Source organism: Astyanax mexicanus, chromosome 12, assembly GCF_023375975.1.
Source record: "Astyanax mexicanus isolate ESR-SI-001 chromosome 12, AstMex3_surface, whole genome shotgun sequence".
Taxonomy (NCBI): Eukaryota; Metazoa; Chordata; class Actinopteri; order Characiformes; family Acestrorhamphidae; genus Astyanax; species Astyanax mexicanus.
The window spans coordinates 40,099,176-40,122,019 of NC_064419.1; the positions used below are offsets into that span (position 1 = coordinate 40,099,176).

General features: G+C 36.6%; 4 protein-coding genes across 5 annotated transcripts; 3 read left to right on the plus strand and 1 right to left on the minus strand.

Annotated features, from left to right (window-relative positions):
- Positions 1-340: 340 nt before the first annotated feature.
- On the plus strand, positions 341-4,857 carry mapre1a (microtubule-associated protein, RP/EB family, member 1a). Of its 2 annotated transcripts, none has more exons than XM_007231895.4 (8): positions 341-516; positions 1,333-1,455; positions 1,745-1,890; positions 2,013-2,211; positions 2,756-2,794; positions 2,923-2,993; positions 4,335-4,484; positions 4,568-4,857. In XM_007231895.4, the coding sequence occupies exons 2-8, from the start codon at positions 1,335-1,337 to the stop codon at positions 4,610-4,612; spliced, it is 771 nt and encodes a 256-aa protein (XP_007231957.2). In that variant the 5' UTR covers positions 341-516; positions 1,333-1,334; the 3' UTR covers positions 4,613-4,857. The 2 variants fall into 2 exon arrangements, with proteins under 2 accessions (XP_007231957.2, XP_007231958.2); XM_007231896.4 differs by having other exon boundaries at positions 346-450.
- A 536-nt stretch (positions 4,858-5,393) lies between these two features.
- LOC103039418 (uncharacterized) lies at positions 5,394-7,102 on the minus strand. Its single transcript, XM_007231894.4, has 2 exons — positions 6,739-7,102; positions 5,394-5,828 (listed from the first exon to the last, which is right to left on the minus strand). The coding sequence occupies exons 1-2, from the start codon at positions 6,873-6,875 to the stop codon at positions 5,501-5,503; spliced, it is 465 nt and encodes a 154-aa protein (XP_007231956.2). The 5' UTR covers positions 6,876-7,102; the 3' UTR covers positions 5,394-5,500.
- A 2,591-nt stretch (positions 7,103-9,693) lies between these two features.
- On the plus strand, positions 9,694-15,739 carry si:dkey-16n15.6 (organic solute transporter subunit alpha). Its single transcript, XM_015600900.3, has 7 exons — positions 9,694-9,947; positions 11,774-11,925; positions 12,552-12,625; positions 12,729-12,884; positions 13,511-13,622; positions 13,891-14,143; positions 14,839-15,739. The coding sequence occupies exons 1-7, from the start codon at positions 9,878-9,880 to the stop codon at positions 15,267-15,269; spliced, it is 1,248 nt and encodes a 415-aa protein (XP_015456386.3). The 5' UTR covers positions 9,694-9,877; the 3' UTR covers positions 15,270-15,739.
- A 1,167-nt stretch (positions 15,740-16,906) lies between these two features.
- On the plus strand, positions 16,907-22,504 carry suv39h1a (SUV39H1 histone lysine methyltransferase a). Its single transcript, XM_007231897.4, has 6 exons — positions 16,907-17,096; positions 18,706-18,851; positions 19,045-19,704; positions 20,562-20,708; positions 21,625-21,754; positions 21,902-22,504. The coding sequence occupies exons 1-6, from the start codon at positions 17,078-17,080 to the stop codon at positions 22,033-22,035; spliced, it is 1,236 nt and encodes a 411-aa protein (XP_007231959.1). The 5' UTR covers positions 16,907-17,077; the 3' UTR covers positions 22,036-22,504.
- Positions 22,505-22,844: the final 340 nt, after the last annotated feature.

The following is a 22,844-nucleotide window of genomic DNA, read 5'->3' on the forward strand; positions in this document are numbered from 1 at the left end:
ACATACTAATTCCTTATTTGGAGATACTATTGGATTATTTTGAGATAGTAAGTCATTCGGCGATACTTTCTTATTATGTTTAGAAGTCATTAAACGTCGTTAAATAACCGCTAGGGTATCTAAAAAAACGACTTAGGATTTTAAAATGAATAACTTAGTATCTTAAAATAAAGAGGTAGTATCTCAAAATAGTAAGATAGCAATTTACGTTATAATGAGAAATAAATATGCACTGGATTGTTTTTATTTTAGTTGGCGGGAATGGGTTTCCATAGAAACGGACTCCATGTGAAATGTAACCCAGGCCTGTACTGCAACAGAGGACTTTTATTTTGTCGGGTGGTGGAGGTCAGGTGACCGCGGTAAAGGGCCAACTGTAGTGAATGGTGCTGCAGCTGCAGCGGCGGAGGCGGCAGATACAAAACTACTGAGGACCAAACTACCGGGAGAGTGAGTCCGGTTACAGACCTCACCGCGTTTATAGTCAGGATTATTACTGTGGCGGGGTCTGTTCAGGTGCGTTATATTAAATAAATGAGAATATGATGAGTATTTTTAGTTTAAAGCTCTAGTTTGTTTGAATGAGGCAGTTAGCCTGGCTCCGCAGGTGTAGGTAGGTATAGCTAGTTAACGCCATTTACCTGTCTTTAGGACAGAGGCTATGTAAGTGGAGTTATTCACAGACTCTGCTTATTTTAGGTTATTTGGTGAACTTCAAGTAGGCATATGTGTGAGTGTGTTTCCTAACCAGAAGTCTTATTCATGTCCTTATTCAGTTTGCAGATATGTAATGGAAGTTAAGTCAGCCCAGCCAGCAGATCAAGGGTTGGCTACCCCCAGACCTGGACAAAAAAAAAAAAAAACTCTAGTTACAAAAATGTTAAAACAGCATGACAGCTCAAGCTTTTTAAGCTGTTTGACTGGATTTTGACCAGCATAAGGCATGTGTTGCTGGTCTGATCAATTGATCAGAGTATGTCTGGTTAAGCAGTTTTTCCCTTTTAGACCCTCTGAACCAGCTAAAAGTTTGAACACCTCCAATTCAGACCATCTGAACCAGCTAAAGGTTTTGACACCTCCAATTTAGACCCTCTGAACCAGCTAAAAGTTTGGACACCTCCAATTTAGACCCTCTTATTTATGATAAAGAAGACATTAAAGCTATACAGAAACATGTGAAATTTTTGTGTAAACAAGAAGTGTTAAACAAACCAGAATATGTTATGTTATACTTTAGATTTTTTAAGCAGCCACATTTACGCTTTGATGACATATGCATACTGTCTGTTTTGAATAAACAAGAGACAAAATGTAAATGTTTTGTTTATCTAGACATGGCTGTGAACGTCTATTCTACCTCAGTAACCAGTGAAAGCCTTAGTCGTCATGATTTGCTGACATGGATCAACAGCTCGCTGCGTATGAACCATGCTAAGATTGAACAGCTGTGTTCAGGTCAGTGCTTTTTTTACTCAAGGTCCTGCTTGAAAAGGGTGAACATCCATGTTTTTTCTAAATAAGTGATAATGGGGGGACACAGCTAAATCATAAATTTAGATTAAAATGTTAGAGACCTATAAACTTGTTTTGCACCCTCGATTTCTTTGTAAGTCCATGTAAAATAAAGACCGACACCCCATACAACTAATATTTTCACAAAAGCCTTTTTAGTGTACCTAGTAAAGTGATCACAATGGTTTGGGCCTGTCCCTGATTTTGGTGACTGCTGTTATGGTCTTCTTAGGTGCTGCATACTGTCAGTTTATGGATATGTTATTCCCATCCTGTGTGCCTTTGAAGAAAGTAAAATTCCAGGCCAAGCTGGAGCACGAGTTTATCTTCAATTTTAAAATCCTTCAAGCCAGCTTTAAGAAGCTTGGAGTGAACAAAGTGAGTATAACACCTAGTGTCATTGAGGCAAACTGGACCAAATACTTCTCCTTTACTTAAAATATTCTCCCAAAAATCATTTATTTAATTTGTTCAACCTGTTCTGCCTCTGCTGTTTACAGATTATCCCTGTGGATAAGCTTGTGAAGGGAAAATTCCAGGATAACTTTGAGTTTGTTCAGTGGTTTAAGAAGTTCTTTGATGCTAACTATGATGGGAAGGACTATGATCCGGAAGCAGCGCGGCAGGGACAGGAGACCGCTACCTCCCAGCCTCCGGCTACAGCTGTGGCAAATAAACCAAGAAAAGTCAGCAGCTCAGGTGAGGAGAAATAACACCAAGCTGGATATAATATACCAGTGCTACAACTTTTATATATATATATATTTTATGTTATCTGGAACCTTATATATATCGAGTGTATAAAACTAAGACCCAATACAATCTGTAAACTATTATTAAAATCGACCATTGGAGAGTTTAGACTGCTGGAGTTTCCTTTAGGTATCAGTCCAGCTAATAATATTGATAATTATACATTTTATTTGTATTGCACTTTACAGTTAAAACAAATTTCCCTTTGGTACACTGCAGAAGCATTACTATAAAACCAGAGAACTACTATTAAACATCTGTACACTCCATAAGAAGGTCAAGTCCTTTTCTAAAGCTCTCACTTGACTGTGCTGCCCTCAGATGGTCAGGGAGAGCATTCCATAAGCGAAGAGTAGTCGAGCAGAAGGCCCAGTCCCACAGGGTGCTGAGTTTAGTTCTTTAGCATTTCTTTTCTTATTGTGTAAACAGCCCAGACCACCAGAAATGTATTTTTTTTTTTATTTCTTGCTGCTTATTATCTTAATTGCAGAGGCACGCATCACTTCAGTCAAGCCAACCGCTCCAGTTGGTAAGATTTAGAATGTTTCAAAATATTTAACATAGTTTCTTCTTGAACGTGATTGCTATATGTTCCTTTCTCTTACTATCTTCTCTTACTATTCCTTTCTCTAACTATTGTATTTTGCTGTTGTTCAGCTCCACAAAGATCTACCATACTCGCTCCTAAGACCGCACCATCTGCAGATAAAGAAGAACTCACTCAAATGGTAATGATTAATCTAATAATAATTGAATTTGTTCTTCTTTATGTTTCAATGCAAAGTTTTTTTTATACTATAATGTACACTGAAAGGCCAGATGTCATTTAATAGGAACTAGTTTGGTATCATGTGACTTTTGCCATGTCCCATCAAAGCTAAAGAATGCTGCATTGACCTGCAAGATATTCTTGTGGGTCTCCTGCATTGAATGTAGAAGAAACCCAGCCCATGATGAACCAGTATTAGAGAAACTGAGATTTTGACAGATTGTCATTTCCTATTTCTTCTGTTGTATCAGCAAACCGATCAGCAACTCTATCTTCCTGAATAAATTGGGGTGAACGAAGCTAAATGGCTTAAATCTCTAATTATGAATATTAAGTGCCCACTTGGACAAGATGTTTTTTTTATTTTGAAAAGTAGAATAAAAGTATTTTGATAAAAAAAAATATATATATATATATATATATATATATATATATATATATAAAAAAAATAAGCAAAGAGAACGTACCTGTGTATTTCACTTTTTCTGCAACAAAAGATTTTTGGACAATGGATTTGCTAGCATTATTGTTACTGTGATCTGACTTGTTGTTGAGCTGGAGTTAAACCTAGAGCACATTTAAAAAGCTTATAACTAAAGTTTAAAAGCTTTATAAATTATGTCTGTGTTGAGAAAACTTGTAAATATTTAAATATTTTTAATAATTTTTAAAAATTATTAAATGTGATTTTGCTCAAGTGCTCCATGTAAACCCAACCCTCTGATGGCCCAAAACAACTAAAAACTTCTTAAGTTGGTATTCAGAGGTTCTCTGATTGCTCCTCGCTTTTGTACAACTAGACACGCCCACAGGTGTCATCACAATTTGCCCTGAAGATACTTCTATCATCTATCATAACTTTTCAAGTTCTCTAGAACCTGTTTTTGGGTGAAAATGCTCAAACATTCAACACAGCCTATTCCAAATTGGTGCAAAACAGCCATATAGGTGGTGATGCCTTGTAAATTATATTCCCAGTACACACAAGACACTGTGGATTAATATATTCAATAGTAACTTCCCAAACCTTCGTTGGAAATGGAATGGCCCTTTCATCTGACACCCACTATCAGGCCTCACTCAAACTCTGATGACTAACGTCACTTTGCCATGAGCACACTGACCAATATGCAAGCTCACTCACAAGATAACACCTTACAACTGTACAGGGGTGGGTTTTCCCAAGCCATCTCCTCAGGTGTACATACTAAATACTAATAATACAATAATTGTATATAGTAAACTGTCCTTTAAAGTATGTATAATAATATAATTTGTTCATATTTTCCCTGATCACTAGATTAATGATCTGAAAAGCACGGTCACAGTTTTGGAGCAGGAGAGAGACTTTTATTATGGCAAACTGATGAACATTGAGCGCCTCTGCTTGGAGAAAGGGGAGAATGTAGACCCTACGCTGCAAACAATATTAAGTATCCTGTATGCAGACGTGAGTATAAGACTTCAGACCACTGTCAAATATTTATCTTTTTATTGAACATTTTATATTGATTATTTTTCTTTTTCATTCAGCCAGCAGAAGCTGAAGGTGACCCGGGTGAACCGGAAGAGTTCTAACATTCACATGGCCTGAGCCCTAACTCTTGGAAGTGTGTGTGAGTGTGTGGTTGCACATGCACACTATTTTTTGATTGCTTTGTGAGCAACCTTTGGCACGCTGCTTTTGCACAATTGACCTTTGAATGTTTTATATTTAAAGAGGTTCTATCTGTGTGTCTTGAAATGTCTTTGGAGTAGCACATTGTTTATTTATCTTTGTATTATTCTGTATATTCACCTATTAAAGGTGTTTAATTGATGCACTTTATAAATGAGTATCTTCTTGGTTTTGTTTTTTCACTGGGAGCATTATACTGTATGTGTTAAAACAGAAATATAAAGTCCAGTTTTAAAGTGTCGAGCATATGTTACCATATAACTGCCCTGGTATTTTTATATACATGTATTAATATGTGGGGAGTATGTTTTGTGTGCATATCTTTTTGCTTTTTGGTGATTGAGAAAAGCTGATTAGAGGACAACATTTTCATTTTCCAACCATGCAACTTACATTCTGTTGTATATGTAAATTATAGCCTTTTAATATTCAGTCCACATACTTTACTATCTGTAGTCTTTGCTATAAAACACTGTTCTGCCAGCTCCCTCTGGTGGACAACCATAAGGGGACATCATGCTTTAACACGATTCAGTATTCAGTTCACCTAATGTGCAAAATTATATCAGTAAATAACAATAAAAACTGCATATGCAATGTGGATACTCATTTAGCAATGTTATTGTCATCATGTGCCATTGCATGTGTGGTTAAGTGCTACACTGAGATTTAACACAGGTGTAAAAATGTATGTCTTTTATTGCTTCATATATTTACATCCATAACCTTCTGGGTTTGGCACTGTGCCTTCACAGTTTGTTCACCATTTTATGGTTCTGTGCAAAACATTACTTCTCCCAGGGTTTTAACTTTCTTGGTATCTGGGAAACTGAAGGTTTTTGATTACAGGATTTAATGTCCAACTTCTCAAGTCCAGGGATCTCCTCTCCAGCCTGAATCATGCGGAACACTTCTGCAAAACTGAGGGAATCACCATGTTCTGACTTGGTCTCCTTTTCCAACAATGTGTCCTCCTTAGTTTCCCTTTGGCTTGAATTGTCTTTAACACAGTTTGTGTCTGTAGTAACTGAAATGTCTTCAGATGTCTGAGTTTGTGAATCCTGATGTCTGTCCCGCCACTCCTGGAAACCAGTTAAATCTACTGGTTCAATAAACCTACGACAAATCAGAAACGCAACAGATTGGTTAGTTTCATTAGCTAATTATTTATAAACAAGCTTAAAGGTAAGCAATAAGAAAAAAAAAACATTCTATAAAATACTTATTACTATTTAAAAATCCATCTGAAAAGGTTTACTTTTTATTCAATCAAAACAGTGGGATCTACTGACTGAGAATAACACTGCAATGTAGTGGCCAGGGTTTAAACACCACACTAAATGCACCACTTCTGACACCAATCTTTCTACATAAAGGCAGTGGTGGCTTAGTTGTTAAAGCACTGGGTCAGTTTCTTTGATTTAACCAAATTGAAAACCTCTGGAATATAATACAAGAGGAAGATGGATGATCACAAGCCATCAAACCAAACTGAACTGCTTGAAGTTTTGCACCAGGAGCGGCATATAGTTATCCAAAAGCAGTGTGTAAGACTGGTGGAGGAAAACTTGCTAAGATGCATTTAAACTGTGATTGAATCAGGGTTATTCCACCAAATATTGATTTCTGACTTCTTAAAACTTATAATATGAACTTATTTTCTTTGCATTATTTCAGGTCTGAAAGATCTGCATATTTTTTGTTATTTAAGCCATTTCTCATTTTCTGCAAATAAATGCTCTAAATGACAATATTTTTATTAGGAATTTGTGAGAAATGTTGTCCATAGTTTATAGAATAAAACAACAACGTTGATTTTACACAAACACATGCCTATAAATAGCAAAAATCAGAGAAACGAATTCAGAAACTGAAGTGGTCTCTTAATTTTTCCAGAGCTGTATATTAGAAGCATATCGAGATTTATATTTTTTTTACAGTATCGCCCAGGTCTGCGATAACCCTTCCATAACATGAATTAACCACCAGCAGATGTGGCTCCAAAGTCTCGGTGTTGTTTAGTTACCTGTTATAATAGAAGATCTTCAGCTCCAGTAAACCCTGGTTAGATAGTTTCTTCAGACCTTCCTGAAAACGAGCATCGCTTTCAAAATCATAAGAAGCAAATCTGCTGTACTGAGAGTCCGGTAACACAGGATCCATTACAGCGAACCAGAGCTAAAACCAGTAACTACAGCCTGTACTGGGTTTTAGATAAGCGGGTTAATATCTATATTCACCTGTAAATAATTCCTGTGTGTAAATATTGTTTAACTGAAGGAGAAATTATCATTCTCGCCTCTAAATATTCAGCCAAAGCGAAGCTGTTTATTGATTAAAGTTCAGTATCCGTCATGCCTTCCGAACAGGACCTGACCCAGACTTTCAAAATAAAAGCCCCGATTTTACTATTTGTAGGTATATGTTAAATTTTATTTAAATAAGTTATATTATTTTCATTTTTAATTTAATTTACATTTTATTTTAATTTATTTTTTAATTCTTGTTTTATTCTATTAATCTATTAGTAGATTTAGTGTTGATTTTAAAAAAGTGAATTAAAACTTTAATTAACAATAGCTGACATTTGGGAAGCTCAAAATTGTATGGAAGAGGCAAAAAAAAAACTGTATGCCATGATGAAAAAAAAAATATTTTTATTTTGTGTCTTTGAATTTACGTCTCTAAGCAGTAGGAACTGTTTTTATTTGCTTCTTAATATTTTAAGATTATATATAAAAAAGGAAATAAAAACAAAACAAAACAACTGTAAAACCAAAATTAAAATGTTAGGGTTACCACTAAAAACTTTCAGCACATAAACAAAAAAACAATAGCTTTTGAAATAGATTATTGAAATAGAACATACCTGAAACTGAACGGAAGAGCAAAAATACCAGTAAAAAAATAATATTTAATTAAATGACAATTAATATAAAAAAAAAAATCTATATTAACCCTTTCATGCATAGAGGTCACTACAGTGTACAGCTGTTGGGCACTGCTGCATATAGTCCACTGTAGTGGAAGCTATTGCATCATCCTATACAAAAAAATCCCATTGGTTGGTCATTGTAATGGGAAAAAGAAGTCAATGAAATCAAGATGGCCGGCAGACAGGGAAAACCACCAAACACCTTGGCTATTTTTGTTTCTACCTTTTATAAAATTATATCACCGCAGGTAAAAAATATATATAATTACATCAAGTAACATCTAAGGTGACATATTATGTAAAGATTTTCGAAATTTTGATTTTATATTGGAGGGAATTGTAGATTAATCATCTGTCCACTTAATTGTACATCATGCATCATTAGCTATTTTTCAACTTTTATGCAATGTCAATTACTTCCAGTGTTGTTTTTAAAATAATTCATATTGTTTAATGTTTTGGCTGTAAATCAACTTCTTTAATTGAGGAATGTCTGCCAGTACAGACAGTTGCAAGCAGAGAAGTAGGGTCAAGCAGTGATAGTGAAGGTGAGTCTGGAAATGTTACTGAGGGAGTTGAGGCTGAGGAACGGAGATGAAGGAGATGAGGCTGTTGAAACAAAGGGCACCCCAATATCCAGTATGCCCCTGGAAACCACTGGCCCCAGCTCAAGAAAGTATAAAATGCCAGCACACGAAGAACCAAGTACATCTGCATGCAGTGTCTTGTAGCTTTGTGCCCTGTATGCTTTGGCAACCATCATAGAAAATAGTCTCAGAAATTAGCAACAAGCATGATATGACAGGAAATATGATACATGCTATAAAATACTATAAGAGAATATGCTCACTTAACAGTTCAGAGACTTGACAAGAATACAGTATGATAATACCAGTCACAATCAAGATTCTATAAGGTTCTACGGTTCAGAGACATTTTCTTGTGTCACAATATCCTCCTCAGTTCCACTATTCCAACAGAATACCATATTACAACTGTATAACTGAATTACATTTGTGTTTTTTTTACAACAAAAAATGCATGAAGTACACTTGAGTGGACAGATAAATATTTCTTTATCGAATAAAGATAGAATATATATTTTTTTTCAAACCTTGTTTTACATCCCTAAGGATGTATAAAAACACTTAGAAAAAAACTCCTGACTGAGTTTATTATAATTCATGCATGAGAGGGTTAAAAACCAAATAAGTAATAATATGTAGGCAATTTAAACAGTTGCAGTGTGTTTAAAGTTGGTTAGAATTTAATTTACCTACATATGCAACATTCACTACATATCCGTTTGTAAATAGCGCATGCATAATGCATCAAAATATCAGAAACTTCTTACCTTGCGTGTGTAAAAGCAGATGAACACAAATCCAGGTTTGACATAGACAGAAATAACCAGACAAAAAGAACCATTAAATACCAAAGTAATCTGAAAACTGTAAAAGATACACTTTTGCTGAAGACTGTATTCAGCTCAAGTCCATCTTTTCTGCTCGTAGCTGGTTTTGCATGGGCTAATCTGGTCTCTGATCATCAAGCCAATCAAGTGGTCAAGTCAACAAGCTCAGTACCGTAATACTGGTGGATTAACTTGGTCAGGATACCCATACTGCTAGACGAGGTAAACCATTTCAAACTCAAATTAAAGACACCCTGGTATGTTGGTATACTGGTAAAGATCCTGGATGGTCAACCCAGCTTGAGCTAACCAGGCTGTGTTTTTTTTATAGGTATAGGCTTTTGATCTAGTTTGACATGTGATTTAAAATTTGAATAAATCATTAGAGACTAATATTACAGTCAGTGTAATCTGCTATCCCAGCGTTCCCAATCTGGTCCTGTAGTCTGCTGCACATTTTCAAGAGTGTGGTATACAGTGCTATTTGCTATTGATCAAATCATTACACAATTTATCCATGATTTATCCATGGTTACTCCCTTGATATTTGCCTACTGATTAGTATAAGCTAAAGGATATGAACCATAAACATGAAAAAAGGATGGACTTGGCCCTTTACCTGTGATTATACCTGTGTTTGTCAATCATTAATTTACGAGACCAGGAAGACATCACACAGACAATCAGACACCACATTACCAGCTAAACTTATTGAGATCAATGAAAGACCATTGAATGGCTTAGGTTTATGTCAGGGTTCCAAAACCCTCTATTGCTCTAATGGTTTTCTGAAGGTTGTGAGATTTCAGAAGAGCGATGCTGAGGAAAGCTGATAACTGCAGCCGGATTGGGGCTGAAATCCCACTCTCGTCAGAATTCTTCAAAGGTAAGCCATACTGGAAACATTAGTTGGGCACTTCAGCCTTCTCTTATTTTTAGTATGATGTCTTACTATATCATATATGCATGAGGCTTTTATTTTTTAAATGTGTTAATAAAAAATACGTAATAAATTAAACTAATAGAAAACACTTTCTCTTGCAAGCAAAGCTTGTAAATTGAGCATAAAAAATACACTGACATGCCAAAAGTCATGGGATAGCAGTATGTACGTAAACTGACCATTAAGTGTTACCTCAGAGGATGTGTTGTGGGGTGTTATCTTGAACAGTGTGAGGTTGAACACTGGCCAGCATGCTTATTGCAAGGAAACATTAATTATCAGAGTTGGAGTGGGATCTAGTAGTGGGTGCTCATAGTCCTCATTCCACAGTGTTACGTGTGTACCGGGAATATGTCACAAAAAGCTAATTACTACCCACAGTGTACAACAAAGTGTGTGGTAACGATCAGGGGCGTAGCAGCAAATTCTTGGCCCTGTACACTCTCAATGTCAGTGGGCCCCTATCCATGCCAGTACACAAAGAACTGGAACAAATCAGGATTTTCATGGGCCCCTCTCTCTACTTGGGCCCTAGGTACTTAGGTCCACTTTTCCCCCCACTACCACACCCATGGTAATGATCGTGACCGGCTGTGTCTGGCTCAAACTGTAAGGGTAAACTGACAAGCCACATTAACTCACCTCAACATGCCTTTCGCAATCATTTATTCCCCCGTGGGCAATGCTGAAATCACTATTACAAAATGTACAGCGGGCAAGACTTTCATTGTTTTTTACTTTTGCCAGACATCAATATACTTAAGAGTAGAAATTAGTTTTATGTTTCCTCTTTTTGGAAGGCTCTGCCTCTGCTTTCCCTGCTTCTGCCATAATTCTCCTTCTCCAGTTGGGGGGAAAATACTGCACGCCCACACTTAAAACTGATTGGCTGACTCACAGACTCTTTGTTGCGAAAAGGCCAATCAGAACCCCTTTCTGTTTTGCATTCGCTTCATGAATATGCACATTTCTCTCCCTCTCCCTCTCTTTTACACATTTGATCGGGGAAAAAAGTCTGTGTCGCCTGGGTGTGTGTGTTTGTGTTCACTCTTGGGACACTATTTCTAGATTCCTGGAGATTTTATCTGACTTGCCGGCATCAGGGAGCCGTTATTGATATGCGGTAGATTCCCGCAACTTCCGGGAGACTTGGGACGTCTGGGGTTCCACGGCAGAAGTCATGGGATACAGAATTAGTTCCGGTTCCATGACTTTTGGCACATCAGTGTAAATGACTCAGAGCATATCACCACAACAAAATTATAGCTTCTGGGATATTTGCTAGTGTACTTTGTGTTAGGGGTACTTTAAAACGCAGAAATGCCCCATTGTTTTTTTATTTGAGGGCATGAATAAATGGTTAAAGGTAGGAAGTTTTTCAATCAAGTTTTTAAATCTCTGAGTCAAAGCACAAGGTCAGCCATGCTACAGCAGCCCTGAAGAAGAAAGGGTTAAGAGCTTTTGCTCAAGAGCTTAAAATAGTGGCTGTGCAACACAGTTTTGTGGTCATGGGTATTGAACCCACCACCCGCTGATTAATAACCCACCACTCTAATCACAGAGCCATAACCATCCAAGAGATGAGGTTTGAGTAACTTTCTGGCCATGCCAAATCAAACATTCTCACAGGCCAACTTTAGCTGGCAGACTACACTTTAGTGCTAGCTCATCTCACTCATAAAACTGGCCAATTCTATCCAAACCACAAAACAATTATTTCATTGCTCTGCAAATAACTGTCATTAATGCTGTGTTTCCTCTACATTCAGTGATTAAAAATGAGCTGTGGCTGTTCCTCATCCCAGCGGTGTTGGCTGCGCTGCTGCTGGCTCTGTTCCTGGAGGAGGTTGGCTTCTTCCTCCGTCATGTGCCCTCGTCCAAACGCAGATGGCTCTACCTGTGGATTCTGGGCATGTACCCGGTAAACGACTGAGCGCTGATGGATCAAAATGAATCAGCAGATGATAATGTATTGTAATTTGCTTTGGAGCCTTTCTAGACTGTGTAGCCAAAGAGGTATAGACATTTATTCTAAGTGGGTAATTCAGTTCATTTTAAGGTAAAAGTCTTAAAATGATTGCAGCCATCTTTGAAAGTAAAATGTGATGCTTTAGAGCAGTGAAAAACAATGACATGCCACATAGTGGCACCAATAGTGGTTGGTGTGGTGCAGCATGTAACACCACTACATGCTAGTCAGCTACTACACCATGTGGGAGACAATGTGTGGTTCAATTCCCTTGTTTGAATGATAAACATGTGTGCTAAGATTTTTGCCATTTTCCATAGAATTTAATTTCTGCCAGAGTCTAATGATACGGACAGATTTAGCCAGACACCACCGGTCACGATCATAATCACCCAATATCATGTCCACTGTGTGCCGTAATGCTTTTAGTGTGACATATGCTTTGGTAAACACATGACAATTTGATAATAAATTAAATGAATAACCTTTTGTAAAAAGAAATGCTGGACATATCGATTTCTGGATGTATCTGTACAAAGAATATAATTATGTTTTTTTGACCTTTTTATTTTATATAGGCTTTTGGAATGACGTCCATCATTGCGCTGTATGTGCCTCGCTCCTCCTCACTGTGCAATTTCATAGCTTCTCTGTGAGTGACTCTGTAATTCTGCTGTCCTTTATAGTCCTTAATAGTTTCAGCAAAAACATGGATGAACAGTTTAAGAACTTAATTGTATTGAACTGATTTATAGATATCACTCCATCACTCTGCTAAAATTCATGGGCCTTATCAAAAACTTCTTTGGAGGAAAAGTCCGGATGCTGGAGGCTCTGGCAGGTGAACAGGTATCTCCGAACCCGTTCCCCTGCTGCTGCTGCTGCTGTCTGCCCCTCATCAACATCAACAGGTGAGCTAATCAGGATTAGATAATTACACACACCAATGTTTGACTGCTAAATGTCATCGCCAACCTTTCTTGCCTACGACTTACTTAGTCACTTCAAGTTGTGATATCCTCCCCTTAAGAATTTGGACAAACATTTCAGAACCTGTGGGTGATCCTGCCAGGCTGATATGATGGAAGTAGAGCTCTAAAATTAGCTTTTAATAAATTACATTTTATTTTTTATTTCTTTTTTTTTATTTTTCATTCTTCTTTAATTATGCAGCCTCTTCTGTCTGAGGCATCATTAAGAAGTGATATTTTATGCTTGTTCTGAAGAAAACTGCAATGAAACATTGAAACTACATAGTAAACTATGGTAATGTAGTGGTTATTGTATTTTTTGGTCACTTCTGCCGCCATATTGCCAGCCCTCAGTTTGGAGTGTGCCTTTATAAAATAGGTAGGGCCAAGGAAATGGAAATGGAATTGGTTCATTATCTGGCTGCAAAGATAATGGATTCTAGATAGTGGGTACTAGTGAATAAAATATTTTATTAAGTATACGGGGGTGTATATTGTGACAGCCATAAGCATGTTATAATGTAACCCATAGGCATGTACTGTATCTTGCCTCTGTTGTGTTACAGCACGAGTCTGGGTTGGATGATGGCGGCTGTTCTGCAGCTCTCTGTGGTCAGGTCTCTGCTGTTCTTCATCACTCTTGTCCTCTGGACAGATGAACAGTATGATTATGGTGATGTAAGTGAAATGTTTCATCGTATCTTATTTTCAGATGTACTGAACTACATTATTAAGTTTGATGAGTTTGATGGACTCAAGCAGGCGATTAAAAGGTAATGGTTTGCATTTAAGGGGGCAGTTTCCTGGACAGGGATTAAGTCTAGTCGTAGACTATATTTTTAATTAAAAAGAAAATGTCTTAGTTATTAGGCCCAAGTTACCTCTTACCGCTACACTACAAACAATACTCTATCCAGTTAATCAACCTTTTCCACATTTCCCTCAGGTGGATTCAGTCAATCCCAACGTGTATGTGAATGCCATCATTGGTGTTTCCACCTTTCTGTCCTTCTACGGCTACCTGCTGTTCTACAAGGCAACTAAGAGGGCTCTGCACGGCTACGGGCTTCGAGCTAAGTTTGTTTGTATCATCGTGGTCCTGGTCTTGTGTGGACTTCAGAGTGGAATCCTGGAAACTATGGGAGCGCTAAATGTTGTGCCGTGTACTCCTCCCTTCTCCGATCTGTTCCGCTCTCAGAGTGAGGGCTTATCTAAACTTCAATTAATTTTCAAAGATTAAAGTAATTTTCTTTTCTTTTCTTTGGTTGGGAGAGGGACTTGAATGCTTTGTTTCACTTGCAAAGATTTGCACACCTTGATTAAATCTAAGTAGAATATGCACCCCTCCCACAAAACAAGAAAAGATGCTTCTGCACATTTTAATACAAAGTTGATTAATTTGCATAAAAAGTTATATTTGGAAAAAGCTTAACATCAGTGGAAAAATCATATGCAATATTTTATTTATTAATTATTAAGTGAGTATAAGTATAGTTTCTTGTAGATTGATTTTTATTACTTATTCAGTAACTACTATACATTAGATTATTTACTTTAAATGATATTATTTTATTATTAGACATTCATGAATGGAACTGAAACTGATCTGTGCCTGTCTGTTATGTGCAAAAATCTCTTGAAAAAACATTTATACACGTCACCTGAAACAACAAAAACTATTCTGGTGCTGGATGATGATGACGACACAAAGTGCATGCATGCATACAGGCTAAAAAAGATGCATGAAATGTGATCTGACTGCTTACATTCATTTCGTATGCTCACAAATCAAATACATATCCTATTTTTATCCATATCCTAGTTTTGTGTTTTTCCTGTTTTTCCTTCCTGATTTACATCACTTTCTGTCCTTTTCCTTCCCTGTGTTTTGCAGTAATCTACCATTACTCTGTGATCGTGGAGATGTTCTGCATCGGCCTCTTCGCTCGCAACATATTCCGCAAAGTAGAGCCCACTCCGGAGGAGGCTTACGGACTTGAGGAGGGGGTCGTGAGTAACACTGACAAGTCTGTCCAAACAGAGGACGAGTTACCCCTTGCTGTGCAGCTCAGCTCCCAGTCAGAGGAACCGTGGTGCTCTAACCTGGGCTACAGCAGTGACAGCGAGGACAGCCTGTGCCGGGTAGAGCATGCGCCGCTGGACCGCTTCTCCTTCCCCTTCCAGTCCAGACCTCCAGTACTGTCAGCCCCAGAGAAAGTCAATGCTACAGTAACTGAGGAGCATAAAGGTATGGAGGCTCCTCCAACCATCACTGTCACGGCTGAGATAAACTACGTGGAAAATACCGATGTGACTGTTGTATAGCTGAGCAGCTCAGATATGACCAGTATCATTTAACCCAACAAAATACAAAATAATCAAAGAAATGGTTGCAAAAATAGTTGCAAGTGTAGAAGTGTCAGATTGCATGATGTGTATGATCAATATTTAAATTCTTTCCAAGAATATAAAACTTGCAATTTTCCCAGAGATGTCAAAACATTTGCATATGACACAATATCTTTGCCATCTTTTTCTGTATGCAAAGCTACTCCATGCGATGTGTCATTTTTGTATCATATATGTAAGTAGAAAAAGCTGTGTTTAAATATTGCTTTACATTTATTATTTATTTTCTGCACATAACACTTAACAAACATCAGGAAATTCTGCATTAAGATAAGCCCACTAAACTGAGAGTATTTCTTTTAACTCTTTTTGCATTTATCACTCCAGTTTAATTCAAATATCAGTGTTTCTCTCACCAGTTCATAATAAATTTATAAAGTATTTGATTTCACCTACTGTTTATGGGTGGCAGTAAAATATACAAATAAATCAGCTTACAAAACTTAAGTTGAATATGCACAATAATAATATGCACATTACAAAACAATTGATTTATTATTATAACCTGAGCTACATTAGCAAAAAAGGAAAGTGTTTGTTCAATGGATAAATATGAAGCAATAAAATATTACCTTTTTCTGATCAGTTCATACAAAGGCATGCCAAATATTATGGGAAACAGAACTAATATCTGTCACATTTAAAATTTAGAAAACAGTTAACATTTTAACTACCACAAACTGTAAAGCATGTCTAGTTAGCTTTATGGATTTCTTTTTGCAATTATGCTATCACTAAAATGCAGGCTAAAAAAAACTCAATAATATGACTAAACAACTGTGCAATGTTTATAGTTTAGCCTTTAGTTATAAGAAACCTTTTATTATAGCAAAATTACTAAAAAAGTAAAAAGGAGTCAGTGAAAGTTCAGTGAGATAAAATTCACATTTTATTTTGAATTAGGCATAATAAAAAGCAAATACAAAGTGGCACCGCGTGGATTCTGGGATTTATATAGTGTTTTTTTTCATAAAGTTTCTGAAATAAAGCTTAAGAGCTTAAGTGTTTAAATCCAAAAGTTCAGCACAAAAACACACTATTAATGAATTATTATTGATAATATTTAGAAATGAATATCAATGTAAAATTATTAAAATCTGATCATTAAAAATATAAATTAATATTAAAGATGACCAATCAGGAAGTAGTTTCTCCCCCCCGGGCGGTGCACCGACCAATCAGTTTCGCGTGTCTCTGTCCCTCCAATCACCACTCCATCCCTCAGTACTGCTGCCAGAGTTGCCAGGTTCGCGGTTTTCCCGCCACATTGGGCTTGTTTGAAAGTCCGGGTGCGGGTTAAAAGAGAGAGAGAGAGAGAGAGAGAGAGAGAAAGAAAACAAGGCGATTAATAAAAAATGTTAAAAAGGAAAGAAGAGAATTCAGTTTTTCTTTTTGCTAATTATGTAACTATTAAATGTTCGTGACTGGGATTTAAAAAAACTGTTCTAAAATAACTAATAAAACACTAATATTACAATATTATTATTAATGACTTTAAAATAAATAGCAATATTGATAACAAATTCCTTATAAACAAAATACTAAGTTGTACACTCACAGTTGTTTTGCCATTTGTTCAAACGTGTGACAGACATATATTTTGGGGTAGTTTAGGCTTCTGAAGGGCGGGTTTTCGACTGACTTTGGGCTGGATATTTTTAGTGGACCTGGCAACCCTGACTGCTGCGTGCTCATGCTGGCTCCTTCAGCCTGCAGAGGAAGACATGGCGCGATATTTAAAAGGTAGGATTTCTGTCCAGAGAGCTTTTTGAAGCTGTTTTTACAACAAATCTGTACGAGCTCTGTCGGATACAATGGTTGCTTTAAAACGTATTTTGTTTTAGTAAATTCTTATTTTGGACAGTTAAATACAGTTAGGACGTGTTAAGCAGAGTGTGTTTATCCACATTTAGTTGCAGCTAACGGGAGCTAACTACTAGCCGGGGTGTTGTGTTGAGTCGTGCTAGTTTGTCAAACCGTGCTACCATAGTGTAGTTATATATTAACTGTAAACGTTACAAAAGAAGCACCATATTAGAGCATGTTCCCAGTAGAAGTTCTAGTAGATGCAGCTAGTATATTTGGGTAGCATAAATCACTGTATCATGGCAAAGTTATGGCAATTAGAGATCATCACAAACTGGTTTTGTATTCTTCTAAATTAAAAAAAATATATTGAACTTATTATTAAGTTACATTTACACTTTTTTGCCATGACAGTGAGTCCAGGTTGTTTAATGTACAAAATTGCACAAAAAAACTGGAGAAATAATCAAAGTTTAGGTCAGCGCATGCGCAATGCTTTTAGAAAGCACGTATCGATGGGTAGCATAACTCGACAGAACACCCCGGCAAGCTAACCAGCATTTGTTTATTGCTGCGCGTCAAAACAACAAGTTTGGCTTATTTTAAGAAAGACAAGACCAGGCTCTCTTGGTTCCAGTCTGGTATTCACAAAGCATTCATAAGTATGGCAGTAGGGGCGTTGTTGGGTAGATTAAGCTAACTATACAGTGGTATAAAAATGTATGTTAACACTGTATATAACGTTAGCATACATTTTTAATAGTGCAACCAAAGAGAATACTGCTAATTTGCTCTAACTCAGTGGTTCTCAAACTGTTTAGACCATGTACCACCAATTACCAAACTAAAACTTCCTAATACCTCCTACAAGCCATGTAACTTACCATACACATGCTTGTACAGGATGAGCAATACCAGCAAACCACACATATACTAGTGCATCTCAAAAAGATATTTTATTTCAGTGATTCAGTTAAAAAAAACATGTGAAACTTATATATTACATAGATGTATTAAACACAGAGTGATCAATTTTAAGCATTTATTTCTTTTATTGTCGAAGATCATGACTTGCAGACAATGAAAACCCAAACAATTTCAGAAAATTAGAATATTATGTAAGACCAATTGGTACTTTTAGCAGAGTGGGCAGTGTGCCAAGTCCTGCTGGAAAATGAAATCTGCATTCCCATAAAAAGTTGTTAGCAAAGGAAAGCATGGAGTGCTTTAAAATTTCCTCACTGCTCTGACTTTGGACTTGATAATAAAACACAGTGGACAAACACCAGCAGATAACATGGTTTAAAAAGCCTGTTAAATTGGATGACGTGCAGCAAAAATGAAAAGAATTAAAGAATTACTGTACCGGACATCAACAAGCATATAAATAGCAGAATAGAAGAATCAGCATCTGCTTATGCATTTTGTCTGTGTTTAAATTAGATTAATACTCTTTGTTTTATATATACATATGATCAAATCAGTAGTAACAAGACGTATACATCCCGAATTCTGTTTCCATACGAACTTGCTTTTGTCTCTGAAGATTGCAGAGTTCCTTGTAAGCACACTGGAGATGACCTACGGGCTCTGTGTCGCAGACAGAGATTAGTGTGCCAGCAGCTGAATGTGACCAGAGACAACTTAAATGACTATGAGGTGGAGTACTTATGTAACTACAGAAAATTCAAGGTGAGAGAAACTAAAAGGGGTTAAGGACTGTGGATTTATCATGTGTGGATAATGATGTATATTATGGATAAGAGAATATTATAATGCAGTATAATATTACGTTGTGTACTTTTGACACACTGTTATAAATATAATAAAATCATATACAAAAACATATGGTGTTTTTTTTTTTTTACACTATGCCCCTCAATAGGATCAGGAGTTTTTCCTGGTGAAGTGGAAAGGTTACTCGGAGGCTGAGAACACATGGGAACCTCACAAAAACCTCAGATGCCCGAGAATGCTCCGACAGTTTCGACGAGACTTGCGTTTAGCGCTGCTTCTGGCCAATAGGCCGCTAAACGCCACATCACTGGATGCACCTTCTGCTTCCTTCCTCCTCCAGAAAGCCAAGCAGCGCCTAAAACTTCTCCGCTGGGAGGAGCAGCTTAACCGGACCTGCAAGCACAAAGGTCGAATCTTCGTTCTGAATGAGGTGGACATGGACGGACCTCCCACAGACTTTATGTACATCAGTGACTATAAGATCGAGAAAGGGGTGAAGGCCAGGCAGGCAGCGGTGGGCTGCAAGTGCACAAACTGTATAAAAGACTCCATAAAAGGATGCTGCGCAGGAGCTGCCGACCACCGAATCGCATATAATGACAGCAGGCAAGTCAAAGTCAGGCCAGGTCTGCCCATCTATGAGTGTAACTCTAGATGCTCCTGTGGGCCAGACTGTGGTAACAGGGTGGTGCAGAGGGGCATTCAGTATGACCTGTGCATCTTTAAAACGGCCAACGGAAGAGGCTGGGGGGTGCGCACTCTTGAAAGGATAAACAAGAACTCCTTTGTCATGGAGTACCTGGGAGAGGTGGGTAATTTAAATTTAATATAAAAAATATTTTCCTTTAATAAATCATTGAAGAACTGCAGGCTGTACTTATGCAGACCTCTTTCACTGTATATTTAAATCTGTGGGATGTAATATTTTTATGTACTGCACTGGAAAAATATTAACAGTAACAGTTCTAGAGCCATTGAGGCAAAGTAACAGCATTTTTTTACTAATTTAATGTGATTTAGAACACTTTTTAATTATGTTTTTTATTGTTTAGGGATGGTTTATGAAATAAAAAGGTCAAAATGAAACATTAAATACTACACAAAGGCTCCCAATGCAATGGAAATTTTAAAAACTATTAAATATTTTAGTTAATTTGATTTATTTGCTATATAGATTTTATACATTACAGACAGACAGCAGCATTGTTACCTTTTTTTCCCATCATTTATTTATTATTATTTATTATTACTTAATATTTTTTTAACAGGGACAGTGTCCATTAATTAACATTACTGTAAATGCACCAGTATTAGCATAAAGGCTATTTTTCATCCGTTGTCCCTGGACAGATCTTGAAATTGTCTACCTAAAAAAAAAAACATGAAGATAACAATGAACAATGCAGTTATAAAAGAGCAATAAAACCGATATATCGCAGTGTATAAGTTTGATAACATACAGCTGCATTTAAAAAGACACTCTAACTAAAGGTACTTTTCCCAAGAGGGAAAAAAATTTATATATACTACTGCTTAACCTATCAGAAACTTGAGATAATTCAGGTTTAAAAGGGTTAAATAATTTTGATGCTCATTACAAGGCTTTCAAAAACATGGCAGTAACTGCTGTTCTGTTTGCTTTCTGTTTACTATGTGCCATCACAGATTATCACCTCTGAGGAGGCGGAGAGGAGAGGAGAGAAATACGATAAGCAGGGAGTCACTTACCTATTCGATCTGGATTATGTGGATGATGTTTATACAGTGGATGCTGCACGTTGTGGAAACATCTCCCACTTCGTCAACCACAGTGTAAGTTTGAAATTATTTAAATTTTAAGTTACATTAGCTTTTAGTACAAATAATTTTTATTCCCCAGTTCTGTGTCTCCACTAATTTAGAGTAGGTTCCTGCAATTACCTTTTGGGTTCTAAATATCCTAAGTAATGCTCACAAAAAAGCTATAAGAAACAAAACATTGCTATTTTTATTATTTATCAAACCTATAATCAGAAATATTGATGAGTGCAGAATACAGTGACCTGACCAATGCTGTGAAACAAGAACTAGTGTTGTGTCCCATTACATTTGCTATGTCTCATGCAAGCTGCAAGTGCAAGAACACTCTACTGAACTGTGGGATATACACAGGAGACCACTTCAGTTTCTGAATCAGTTTCTCTGATTTAGCTATTTATAGATATATGTAATAATATATGAGTAAAATGAACATTTTTGTTTTATTCTATAAACTACAGACAACATTTCTCCCAAATTCCAAATACAAATATAGTCATTTAGAGCATTTATTTGCAGAAAATGAGAAATGGCTGAAATAACAAAAAAGATGCAGAGCTTTCAGACCTCAAATAATGCAAAGAAAACAAGTTCATATTCATAAAGTTTTAAGAGTTCAGAAATCAATATTTGGTGGAACAACCCTGGTTTCCATGGCATGTTCTCCTCCACCAGTCTTACTGCTTTTGGATAATTTTATGTCACTCCTGGTGCAAAAAATCAAGCAGTTCAGTTTGGTTTGATGGCTTGTGATCATCCATCTTCCTCTTGATTATATTCCAGAGGTTTTTTATTTGGTAAAATTAAAGGAACTCATCATTTTTAAGTGGTCTTTTTTCCCCAGAGCTGTATTTTACCTGTTAAACATTAGCTAGAGAATGGTACTAAGCTTAGCCACAAATGGAGGAATATTCTAATAACATTTGTGCAGTGCGATCCAAACTTGCAGGTTTACAACGTTTTCATCGAACACTCAGATGAGCGCCTTCCCAGAATCGCATTTTTCGCAACACGAGCCATCAAAGCAGGGGAGGAGCTCACTTTTGACTACAAAATGACAAGTAAGATTGTATTAAATTAATTAAGTAAGATTGTATTAAATAAAATAAAATTTAAAGCAATAAAAATAATATTTTTTCGTTCTATTTTTGTACATGTTTATTAATTAATAACCTCACTAATATTTTGGGGCTTCTCTTTTGGAGCAGTTGATGAGCTGGATGCAGAGAGCACAAAAATGGATGCTAACTTCAGCCTGGCAGGAATTCAGGACACTCCTATCAAACGCATGCGCATGGAGTGCAAGTGTGGAGCGGAGAACTGCCGAAAATATCTGTTTTAGTTCTGCATTCTGTGACTCTCTGAGTGAATTTTATTTTTATTTTTTCTCTTTGAGAAATGCCTCATTGTTTGTTGTGGTCACATCAGTTTTTTAGTATTGTTGCATCATGCACTTTTCAGTCAATAGTTTCCCAAGAATAGTTTTATGCTAACTGTGTTCTCTGAGCCCAGTGTTCTTTATTCTTACTGAAGTTTTAGTTGTAGTTTTTATGCTAGTTTTATGTTACATTTTGAATTTGTGCACTCTTAGATATGCTGCACACCAAAGGTCAGTGACTTTGTGCTCTTTATTTTATCCCAGTGTGGCATTTTGTTAAATGCTTTTGTTTCACCACTTAAACAGTATTGTTACATTTGTTAACTTAATAGTCATCTACAAAACTCAACAGATGATCATGTGTTTTTTATAAATAAATGATTTGACAGATATCAAATAAAAGCAAATAAATTATCATATTAAGTTAGCAGAATGTTCAGGATCAAAGTCATTTACTTACATGGTACATGACGTAGTATCGTGTCCTTTAACTTTTAAAAACTGCAAAATATATGTGCATCTGTTTACACAGACAGTTGTAGTTACACTGACACTTGACACTGTGTACCGAGGAAGTTTAATTGCTTCACAGATTTGGAAATGGAAATCCCATCATGCTGGTACCCACTATCAGACCTTGATCACAATCTATACAGTTGAGTGTGGTAGTTATCAACCTGTCCTGTGAGGTAACACATAATATGTTTACATAGTGCCAACACAACGCATTTTGTCATACATATATACATACACTTTAGCAAGTAGCACCTTTA

Coding starts and splice junctions, on each gene's coding strand:
- mapre1a (XM_007231895.4), top strand. CDS start 1,335: ATGGCTGTGAACGTCTATTCTACCTCAGTAACCAGTGAAAGCCTTAGT. Junction 1,456..1,744: donor GATTGAACAGCTGTGTTCAG/GTCAGTGCTTTT, acceptor TGGTCTTCTTAG/GTGCTGCATACTGTCAGTTT. Junction 2,795..2,922: donor CAAGCCAACCGCTCCAGTTG/GTAAGATTTAGA, acceptor GCTGTTGTTCAG/CTCCACAAAGATCTACCATA.
- LOC103039418 (XM_007231894.4), bottom strand. CDS start 6,875: ATGGATCCTGTGTTACCGGACTCTCAGTACAGCAGATTTGCTTCTTAT. Junction 5,829..6,738: donor AAGATCTTCTATTATAACAG/GTAACTAAACAA, acceptor GATTTGTCGTAG/GTTTATTGAACCAGTAGATT.
- si:dkey-16n15.6 (XM_015600900.3), top strand. CDS start 9,878: ATGCTGAGGAAAGCTGATAACTGCAGCCGGATTGGGGCTGAAATCCCA. Junction 12,885..13,510: donor CCCCTCATCAACATCAACAG/GTGAGCTAATCA, acceptor GTTGTGTTACAG/CACGAGTCTGGGTTGGATGA. Junction 13,623..13,890: donor AACAGTATGATTATGGTGAT/GTAAGTGAAATG, acceptor CATTTCCCTCAG/GTGGATTCAGTCAATCCCAA.
- suv39h1a (XM_007231897.4), top strand. Junction 19,705..20,561: donor TCATGGAGTACCTGGGAGAG/GTGGGTAATTTA, acceptor GTGCCATCACAG/ATTATCACCTCTGAGGAGGC. Junction 20,709..21,624: donor CCCACTTCGTCAACCACAGT/GTAAGTTTGAAA, acceptor ACATTTGTGCAG/TGCGATCCAAACTTGCAGGT.